Source organism: Rhodofomes roseus (genome assembly GCF_022264815.1).
Source record: "Rhodofomes roseus strain CIRM-BRFM 1785 chromosome Unknown C8Q71scaffold_19, whole genome shotgun sequence".
Lineage (NCBI taxonomy): Eukaryota > Fungi > Basidiomycota > Agaricomycetes > Polyporales > Fomitopsidaceae > Rhodofomes > Rhodofomes roseus.
In genome coordinates, this window is record NW_025952975.1 from 718,416 (window position 1) to 729,100 (window position 10,685).

General features: G+C 54.0%; 2 protein-coding genes across 2 annotated transcripts; both read left to right on the top strand.

The window, feature by feature from the left end:
- Window positions 1–1,382: 1,382 nt before the first annotated feature.
- C8Q71DRAFT_725969 (uncharacterized protein) lies at window positions 1,383–3,098 on the top strand (the record flags this gene model as incomplete). The annotated part of the gene is made up of 12 exons (XM_047921734.1): window positions 1,383–1,417; window positions 1,473–1,507; window positions 1,561–1,733; window positions 1,773–1,774; window positions 1,865–1,926; window positions 1,978–2,075; window positions 2,132–2,220; window positions 2,264–2,289; window positions 2,353–2,529; window positions 2,605–2,620; window positions 2,673–2,735; window positions 2,894–3,098. 12 exons carry the CDS (start codon window positions 1,383–1,385, stop codon window positions 3,096–3,098), a joined length of 981 nt encoding a protein of 326 aa, XP_047776110.1.
- A 158-nt stretch (window positions 3,099–3,256) lies between these two features.
- On the top strand, window positions 3,257–4,602 carry C8Q71DRAFT_198634 (uncharacterized protein). Its single transcript, XM_047916935.1, has 5 exons — window positions 3,257–3,587; window positions 3,647–3,871; window positions 3,928–4,087; window positions 4,153–4,291; window positions 4,353–4,602. Exons 1-4 carry the CDS (start codon window positions 3,517–3,519, stop codon window positions 4,270–4,272), a joined length of 576 nt encoding a protein of 191 aa, XP_047776111.1. The 5' UTR covers window positions 3,257–3,516; the 3' UTR covers window positions 4,273–4,291; window positions 4,353–4,602.
- Window positions 4,603–10,685: the final 6,083 nt, after the last annotated feature.

Sequence of the window (10,685 nt, forward strand, 5' to 3'; positions counted from 1 at the left end):
ATGAGTCGCCATCTCACTGTCCTGGCCAAGAAGCGCCACGATATAGGAGGCTCGTCAGTGACGCTGGTAGTGGGTAACGGTTCAATGGTGTCAAAGCAGCACTTGTGTTGGTCCTGTCGTGAATGGCTGAGGAGAAGAGGCGATCTGACCTAGGATTACGGTCACGGTAAGCAAAGAGTGTAGCCACTCTATATGTAGTACTTACTTAGCAGAAGTTGATCTCCCCGACGCCACAACCTCGCGCTTAGCGCCCAGACCTTCTCCCAAGCCGCCTACTAGTCATATACATGCTCTCCTACTTATGCTGCTATGGGTTTACCGAAGTTCTCGCCCGAACATAATCTGGACAACTTGTGAAAAGTTCAGAAAGCATCTTGTCGCGTCGCAACCAACAGTCCTACGACTCGAAGCAAAGCCTCCTAGGCTACCGTGACTCACGCTGCTCGTAAGCCTGCAGGGCGGCGCTGACTTAGGTTCAAGTGTCCGTACTAGTCTAAGTCACCCGAGCTATACACATACAGATATGTGCGTGCACACGAGGGAAACTCGTGCATACTTGTTTTCAACATTGTGTGGTACAGGTGTGGTATGTCCGACAGATTTCGGAGCTTGTTTCTGCTGGTCCGCTCTATCCTTTGGCAGCTACTCAGTGCTCACTGCCATTGGCGCGACCTCGGTACGCGAAAACAACACATTATGAACAGCCTCTATCTGACAATTGTTGACAGGTCCTTGGCGGACTCACGTCCCTTTCTCGCTGAGGCATTCCCTTGCCGCGACCAGATGCAGCATCATTGACAGAGGCTGTCCGTCTCGGTCAGTGGGAGCGGCCAGTCTTCGCTGCAACACTATCGGAGCTGAGGCGCCGGCGCCGTTACCACACACAGCAACAGTAGGTGTAGTGGATCCTACTCGCGATGCTGTGCCCACGAAGGTGATTGTACCTCGTTACTTGAACTCCATATGGCTCTAGAGCGGGCTGAACGACGGAAGAGACGCGCCGCCGTCATACTAACTTCGATGTAGAGCCCACGACGAGAGATAATTTCTCTTTACGGGATCGTTGGCGATCAGGAAGGTGGCGGGGAGAAGCAGATGTGTGTCAACATTGCCTGGTCGAGAGCAAGAGTGGCTCCTATCCATATGTTGAGCTCCACATCCATTCGAGAAGCGTGGTACTGTGTACCGGTGGTTCTTGATAGGCAGACTTCCCTCTCTCCGACCAGTAGGAGTGCGGTCTGTGTGCGCCGTGTACAAGTGTTTGACAGATACGGCGAAGGCGCGAGGACTTATATGGCGCAAGATGTACTCCCGGCCTCTCTGTCGCTTGGCCCAGGACTGTCGTTCGCCTGCACGCCTAGACGGAGATCTCAAATCCGAACATGTCGAACCAAGTCGCAGCGATCATCTCACAGGAGTGCGTGCTAGCTTCATGTACCAGTGCGATGCTTTATATATCACCTCTTGCTCAGGTTCCTCGAGAACTGCTTCACCGTCTCAGCTCAAGGTATGACAGTCCACTGCCTATCGCTCCCGCCGGACTGACGTCGGGCTGTCAAGCACTATGCTGCTATGATTTCTTCATAACCTTCACGCGCGAGGTGCAGTTCATGTGGAAGCTCAAGCCCTCGATGGGTGCCATCCTCTTCTTCTCGCTGCGCTATCCCGCGCTGTGCAATACGATCTTGGTCGTTCTGGGCTATCTGTCTTGGGGTAGCTGGCAGACTCAAATGGTAAGCTATACATACACCCGTTGTGCGTTCATTTCCAAGACGTGAGTGCTGACTTCCCATTTGTGTCCGCGCGTATAGAGGTGAGAGGACGTTTAGCGTAAAAACAGATATACGAGTGCTTATCTTGACAGTTGCACTGTTATGATGCGCCTCGAGATGGCAGGTGATGTCTTGATCTTGACGAGCTCAACTGGTAGGTATTCTCATTGATGCTAGTCAACCGAACTAAATCATTTCCCCTCAGTTTTTACTGCTGTACGCATATATGCGCTCTCTGGTCGGAGCAGGTGGCGGCTAGGGTTCACACTCGCCCTTGGTCTCGTCAACCCGGTCATGTCCACGGTACGCCATCATTGATGTGTGAAGTGCAGAAACGGATTGACGCGTCTCTGCGATAGTATACGTTCATTCTGTCTGCGCCATACCTCGCTCGCCTCACGCCGCGATATCAGACGTGCGACATCGACACGCAGTTCCTCGGAGACATGTGCGTTCGATGATCACCTTCAGTATTGTCGATCTGACCTCAGGCTCCGCGCCCTCGGCTTCAACAGAGGTGAGTGCAATTTCAAGTGCGCAGGCTCTGTAACACTGCTGACGACTCATGCGCGACACGCAGGGATGATGTGCGCACGGGCGTCCGCCGTGATCTTCGACGCCGTCGCACTGGTCCTCACTTGGCTGAGCATCAAGCGGGTGACGCATGCGGCCGGGGACGCAGCTGGTCCCGAATCTAGACACCACGACCGCTCCGCGGCGGGCCTCGGCACCATGACCGTCATTCTCATGCAAGACAGTGCGTATTGTTCTGTTTGTCCGGCAGGGGCTGTGCTGATCTACCGTGCGTGCGTTTGCCTTGTCGACATGTTAGCTGCAGTGTACTTCGGGTACGTCGCGTAGCTTCTCAGTGGGCTTGGATGTTGAACAAAATGTTGGCAGGTTTCTCCTCGCGATCAACGCGTTGGGGATTGCGATCGGGTTGAGCCACCCTAAGGCGAGTCGGTTTGAAAAAGCTGTGGTGAACGGCATGAGTCCACTCATGTGCTGCACGTTCTAGTTCCTCGATGCCGTGTCAACCTGGAGCGCAGTGTATGCCATTCCTTCTGCCAGTCCCTCCGCCTTGAGCTTGATGATTCTTGCCCCGTTTTTGCGCGCCACAGGATGACCTCGATCCTACTATGCCGGCTCATGCTCGACCTCCGACAAACGAACTCGAAGGACTTCCGCGACGGGACGTACATCTCACATACGCTGACCGCCATGGTGTTCGAGGGACCTATCAGACAGGAAGGGATCGAGGACCAGGAGGACTCGTTCGGTTCAGAGGATATCGATGGTGCGGATGACGAGGTGGAGACGCCGTGAGCGGGCTTGTGCTACGGTCGGGACGGCTAGGGCTACGCGGTTTGACGAGGACTGGGTTCGCCAGCTACGGTGTTATGGACCGTTTTGGACATTGTTGAAGTCAATGGATGTGAGCATTGCTTTCCGACTTGTTCTTCGATAACTGCGTTCTTGCCCATTAGTAGCTCTGCGAGCGCGCGTCTCTTTCAGCACTTCACAGAGCAGTGCGTGAACGCGCTGGAGGTTGTATCTGTTCGAGCGGTTCAAGCCCAGTAGGGGACTGGATGCGGATTCCATGCTTAAGTTTTCCGGTCTGTTTTCATGAGAGTTATCGACTTCCTGACTCTGGCACAGGATTCTTCGCGAACAATGACATCAGGCTCAAGCCCGTACCTATCCGTTGGCTCGTCAGCCTTCCCTCGAGTATTCGGGCTTTTGGATGCAGTCTGCAGCGAAGCCGCGGAATCACTGGGAACGTTGTCCAGTGCTGGAGTACAATTGGAAGGCGAGGTAAGCTCGTGGTCACAGATATACTGCTTGTATGACATTGGTAAACGATCTCAGCGCAGAGCTACTACATTGCTTTTGCAAGGGTTCGCGATGTCTGTCGGGACCTGCGGACTGACTGGATGGAGCAAGTCATGTAGTGTCAAGCTCAACGCGAAAGGGAACACATTACCGCATTGCTCATATCGGATCGTTAGACACATTTACACTTCCTTGCACCACCTGTACCGGTGCGGTCATCTCTCTGTCAAGCCGCGGTCAGATGGGTGCGACGAAGGCATCAGAAAGTGAGTATCCCACCTGAGACATCGTCTTATCCCCAAGCTTATACTTTGTCTGCGAGCCGTTCGTTTATTAAGGTGGCCGACCGTGTCGACCCAAGCCTCCGCGCTGTCTCACGACAGTGCGTCATCAAATTGCATCATGTTTCGTTGGTGCTTACAACGACATGGACACTTCCGGCTCAAGGTTGCTCGAGAATTGCTACATTCTGTCTGCCCAAGGTCGGTACACCAACTCGGCCCCTCCTCCCCGGAGTGCCTGACAAAGACATGTTGTTCGGTTACAGTGCTCTTCCTTCACGACTTGTGCCTCACCACCTCAAACCCACCATGGACCAACCGCGAGTGGAGAAGATGGACAGGATCGACAGCGGCATGCCCTCAAACGCGTACCGCAAACTAGCTGAAAGACTCCCGAGACGACATGCGAGCATCCTGATCCAACTACATCAGGAAAACCTGAATTCCCTAACTTTGACTAATTTAGGGCAAATTATGCATGACTCCCTAATCATACTCTCATTTGGGATAATTAGTCCTCACGGACATAATGTCCACTAATGATGACACAGTGTGATGACATTATCCCAAGTAGACATACTGGCAAATCATTTGTAAACATGGTGTGTATACTTAGACATACAATGGCCTACTATATAGCTATGACATATACACTTCAGTGCTGATCAGAGTGAGACCTCTGTATGCAGCACAAGCATGCAATGAGGTCCTCAGGCATGATCATTGGATACAAATCCCAATGGTATCTATTGAATGACAGGCAAGCATACAGGACAAATGACAGATACAGCAAATCATAAGAAGGATAAGCTATGGTACCAGTTTAATTAGGTGATGAACAAGGAGTGTTGTGGCAAGCCTGAGGCAAGGCTACAAAAGAATACTACAGGAGCACAAAGAGCACTGTAGTAAAGGAGGACTTACAACAGATCTCTTAAGAGCTGAGAGGGAAGACTCAGAGGCGTTAAGACGAGAGGAGAGACCGTTACATTCTAGGGCGTATCCAGCCCGGTATATATACACATGAGAGAGCCATCACATGATCGTACAGTAAGCGTAACAGCGTAGAGTCATAACGGAGCGATATGGTGCAATGAGCGAATACACAAGGATGAGGCGATATTGCACCATGGATGGAATGTCATGGAAAGGACTGGAACAGCGATGTGCTTGATGATGCGATATGATGCAATCAAGGAATGTGCTGGAACATGCTGGAAAGCGGTGGAATGTTCCATCAAGGTCTAGATCTAATCATGTGCTACAGGTCTGGATCAAATCCGAAAAGAATGTATGTAATATGTAGCATAGTAGAACATAAGTCCATAACGGGTAAGGATAAGTCCTATCCCGTGTGATAACACCTAAAACAGTTGAAGTTCAACATTAGGGACTCCAGACAAACTAACAAACCACACTCAGTCCCAGCCTCAGAAGGCCGAGCACGGGTATATGCATGGGTATCCCGAGCTCAACCCGTACCCTAACCCACCTGGGTACAGACTCACAACAGAGGATATAGGCCATATGCAGGTAGGCGCAGCTCTGCGGGTCCGCGGGTGAGCGCGAGGGGGCGGGTACAGGTCATCCGCGGGTATGGGTACCGGCGGAGGGTAGGGAGGGCAACGAGGCGAGGGGATGGGCGGGTGAGCGTTGCGTAGTGCATTTCAGGGGTACGGGCAACCCGTGAGGGTCACGGGTACGGGTACCGCCGGGTAGGGGTACGGGTAGCCAGATCCGGACCCGCGGACCCGCCAGTCCCATCAGGAAAAACACTTCTAACTTCAGCAGTCTTGAATGAAGAGCACCTAATCTTATTCAATCTTTCATAACTTGTGTTCCTCAATTAAGTGCACTATGTGCATGAAGACCGCTGAAGTGAACTATAGCACCTTTGAGAAATTTGTCTTGTCCCCAAGTTGGAGGATATGCAACTTCAGTACTACAGATTAAGATGCATAAGTACACATTAGTTGGCAAATGACCTCTTAACTAATAAATATGCATGATGAGATGTCAGATTGCTCAATGTGGTCAAAGTCATATTGTCAAGGATTTGGACATATTTGGCCTGTTAAGGGTGAAAGACAGAAAAAGAACATTTAAGCATACAAAGTGAGACAAGAAGCCTGGCCTTGAGCAAATTGTAAGTCTACACAAGGTCTGCAAGGCAACAGATAGTGCCAAGAAGAAATGAGGCCAGCCTGAGAGCCCAGGGATGCACAGGGGCTGGGCTAACAGGGGGCAGCAATTGCAGATTTCTCTAAGTCCAGAAAGATAGTCAATATAGGTTATTGTAGAAGGGAACAAGCACAGGGACCTATGGTGTAGTGGTCACAAGTTTGTGCTGGGAGTGTGGGAAATTAGTTTAGCAGGTCAGGGGTTCAATTCTGGGAAATGGCAGATTATTTTGGGCAACATTTTTGCATCTGGGATGCCTGTTATGACAGCATATGCACAAACACAGCAGAATCATGAGAGAAGTCACCCCAGTAATGATGAAAAAACATCATTCTTGCTTGGAATGAGTGTTTACTTTGGTTACTTAATGGAACTTAAGTAAGACAATTTAAGAAATCGACTTACCTTAAGGCTCTTGTGGCACATAGTGACACATAATGTCACTTTTGGCTCTCCACAAGACCACTTAAGACACGAACGTTTTTCCTGATGGGCCCGGGCCGGCACGACTCGCTTGGCGCCAGACGCGCTGGTTCGAACGGCCGTGGGAACCGCACCACCGCCCGAGCGCCCGAACACGTCGAGCACGTGCCTCTGCGCTCGACTCCCGCGTCGCTCCTCCACCCTCGCACTCGACCCCTCCAGCCCCGCGTCAAGAAGGGTGCACCAGCGCGAAGTCGACGGCGAGGCAGTGCGCACACCTTCCGTGCGCCTCGCCGCCTCCCGGCCTTTGCAGACCACCGCCGATCCCGCACTCAACGCGAAGAAAGGCGACGCGACGCGCAGGAAACCGCTGCAAGGCCGCGCCACCAGCTCGGCGCCATAGGTCTGCGCGCTCGCGTCTCAAACGCGAGCAGCGCAGCACCAACCGCGTCCGGTCAGCCGGAGATACCGCCAGCGACGCCGCAAGAGCGTCGCCGGGTACTCTCCGAGGGATGGGGCAAGAGAGGAGAGGATGCGCGCGGCTGAGAACGCGCACATAAGGTACGTCAGCACGCTCAGTCATCCTCACCACCGCGTCTCAAACGCATTCGAGGACCGAGGATATGGAGCGGGCGTGCAATCAAACGGTTGCACTACCCGCACAGGCAACACGCACGGCGACCGCGAGCGGGCAGGGCAAATGCCCCATACACAACGACGGCCGACGAGCGGACGCCACGCGCGCAGCACAGGCTGCACGCTCGGACCGTGATACGCACTGTGACCAGCAGCGGGCAGGGCATGCCCGCCCGCTCACTGTTTACCAGCTCGCGCCTCGCGTGCGATCGTCCGCATGCACGCCTGCACGCCCACCCCCTTCTTGCCCATGTCCTCGCCGAGAGTCAGAAGAAGGGCCTCTCCAAACCCAAGCGGCCACACATTGAGATACCCCAGGCCCCCTCCTCCCCGCGGCGTGCGCGCAGGAGGTTCTACAGTCCCTCCCTCTCTTCACCTGCACGTAAGTTGATCCGCTGTTCACGTACACGCTCGCCCGCCGTCACTTGCATTCTTGCCCGCTCGACCCGTCGCCAGTACCCGCACCCGCGCCAACCCGCGAGATACGCACAAGAAGCGCACTGTAGCAGTGGGGCTACCGCCGCGCGGCCGATCGATGAAGGTGCTTGGGTGTGGATGACTGCTGCAGGTGTGTGTATATTTTACGTTCGGTTTGACTGAGTGCGCTGACACTCTCCCTTCCGTGCACGCGACAGCTAGCTGGTTGATGTTTGTGAGTGCCTAGTCTTCGTCTACACTGCTCCTGCCTTGCTTCTATTCCTGTACTGCCAACAGACCTGTAAGTAGTGTATCTGTTTGTCTGTGCTCTATGTGGGCACAGAGTCTTGCTATCGTCCTGTAGTGCAATATATCTCTTCTTATGTAATGACATGCTGTGTGACAGTGAGCAGAGCAGATGTGTATCCCTCCTATGTGATCTGATGCATGTATTGTGGACTCATTTCAGAGTGAATGTGTCTCATTAGAGTCTTATCATGAAGGACTGTGTCTTACATAGTGTACATTGTGCCTCATTCATACAGAATTAGCATAGGATTAGACAGGATTATGGACTAATTAGGGCAAATTAGTTTTGGGGTTGAGGAAAGTTCACTAACAGCTAATGTCACTAATTAGATCTATTTTGTCATAAGTTTGTCTCATCTGTTGTTATGAGATCTCATTAGGGAATTCCGGTTTTCCTGATGCTACGCACGGAGCACGTCCCTCTCCAGCGGTACCTCCACAGAATCCGACAGGCCGACTCACCAATATGCCAACGGTGTGACTCAGGAGCGAAGGAGACGGTATACCATTACCTCCTAGAATGCCGGGGCCACGCACGGGCAAGAGCGCGACTGGAACGCGACGTCGGACCAGCAGCGAAGTCGATACGAAGCCTTCTCAGCGCGCCAGCGCTGACTAAGGCACTCTTTCGCTACATACACGAAACGGGGCGATTCACCGCGACCTACGGCGATCTATCGCTGAAAGAGGAGGAGGGAAAGGGGACGAAGAAGACCGCGGGCAGGGCGAAGACACGACCGACTCGACAGGGAGGCTGACAGGCGCAGACGGGCGGGGCCAACTGACATGACGGAGCTGCTCTATTTCTCATCACAATCCACTACTCCACATTCCGTGTTACTATACTACACTCCTGACGCCATCGCGGCTGACGGACATGCGCAGCGAAGCGAGGACGATGACAAGGACTCCGTAGGATAGATCATCATGTTTATGTCTACATAGGGCGCCGCCCTCAGCGACACTAAATGGAACAAACAAACAAACAAACACCATGGACCAGGCTGTGCCTTAGTTTCCCTTTTGTGCTACATCAGGAAAATCCCCACCTGGGAATTCCCGGGCAATAGTAGATATTCTCGGTAAGACTGAGATAGTCAGTAATCAACGGTCATTCTGAGACTGTTAGCAAAAAAGCTCAGTGCAATGCAGACCATGGAAGAACAAGTCAGTAATTCTCAAGTATTTCCGTTCCGGAACCGGCACGACTCCGAACGAGCCACAACCTATGGAGACGTGATAATTTGCCGAAAGCGTGGAATGACACACAATTGCAGGGAAGTGCTCACTCGGTATATGGGCGCCACCCGAGAATAAGAGCTAATATGTATCGATTGTGATGGTAGACTACTGTACATTATACCTCGTCTACGGACTCTACAATTCCATGATCCGTATATTGGCACGCCATGGCAGCCCAGATCGACTCACCCGCCTCCACCGAGTCGCCCACGCAATCCGTGTTCTAGATGCGGAGCGTGGTGATGACCGCAAGCTCAACGATGACTCCAGCTTCCAGCGCAGCGGGCGCGCTGACATGAAAGGTGTGGGACGCACGGAGGGAGATGGCGGCGCTGTGCGCGCAGGAGGCGGCACTGATCGAGCGGCTCAGCGGGCGAAGGGGCCAGGCCCAGCGTGAATCGCAGCCGACGCAACCACGCGCCGTGCCCTCCTCGCCTTAACGCACGCTAGCCGCACACCACCCGTAGTCTGCCACTTCGCCGGCCCACGCACCTTCAGCCGTGTCCTGAGCTGGGTCGCCGCAGTGACGCTCCAGCGACTCCAGCCTCTCCCGCTCTCTGTGCGTCAGGCGCGGTGCTGTGGCGGCAGCTGCGATTGCTGCGCGTGAGCAGGATGATGCGCGTGTGAGAAGGTGGTCGGCGGCGGTGGCGAGGGCAACAGCGCGACATGGCCCAGACGACGAGGTCGGCGTGTGCCTCCGCGTGCGCGCATGGGCAGAACAATGCGCGCGTGAGAACTTGAAGCGTTCTTGGTCGACGGTGGTGGCGGCGAGTCGCGACGGTGGCGGGCAGAGCGTGGAAATGTACATGATCTCGGGGGAGGGGCGGCCGCGCAGGATTTGTGATCGGAGGGCCTCGAACCCGCTCCTGGCATTGGCATTAGGGCATCGGATTTGAAGCCCTTCGTGCGCAGCTGCAATCCGAGACGGACACGTGGCACGCTGGGGAGCCCGCCCTGCATGAGGAAAGGCGTCGCCGCGAGCGAGTGGAGGGCATGCTCGTAGATGCTCGCCAAGAGTGTGTACGCCTGGTTGACCATGCCTGCATGCCAGATGCATGCAAGCTAGGGTCCTACGTGAGCGAGCCTGCTTATGATGGAACTGGGTTGGGTCAGCAACGTGAGCATTGGGCCGGGGAGTGAGGTTGCAAGACCTCAAACGAAGCGCCGACGGTGCTCTTCGAGTGAACGAGCGCAAACACGTACGGTAGAGGGCCAATTCCGTCTCCCGTTGGGCGAGAAGGTCGCGAGGGGACGGAAGATGAGCGAGCGAGTTTGGCCAGTGGTCGTAGCGGTTGTATCCAGCGGGAGAGTTGGGGTGACTGTGTTGAACTAGGAAGGCGCCTACCGGGCTGCCGGGTTCAATCACAGGCCGGACCGGTTCTATGGGAAGCTCCGGGTCCGTGATGTCATCTATGATGTCATCTGTGTGTTATCACATGGCTACGCCACTTACCTTGTATGTCGTGGGAACGTACTATACAGTAGCTTAGATAAGCGGTCTCCTCATGTATATAAGGACCCCAGTAGCGTAGCTCAATCCCCAGTACCTTCAGTCAAAGTACTTGCGTGTGCATCAAGCATCAGCAACCTT

What these genes read in the sequence shown, in the direction of transcription:
- C8Q71DRAFT_198634 (XM_047916935.1), top strand. Translation starts at nt 3,517, where the DNA reads ATGCAGTCTGCAGCGAAGCCGCGGAATCACTGGGAACGTTGTCCAGTG. An exon ending in GAGTACAATTGGAAGGCGAG is followed by an intron (nt 3,588 to 3,646) that starts GTAAGCTCGTGG and finishes ATCTCAGCGCAG; the next exon opens with AGCTACTACATTGCTTTTGC. An exon ending in CTACATTCTGTCTGCCCAAG is followed by an intron (nt 4,088 to 4,152) that starts GTCGGTACACCA and finishes GTTCGGTTACAG; the next exon opens with TGCTCTTCCTTCACGACTTG.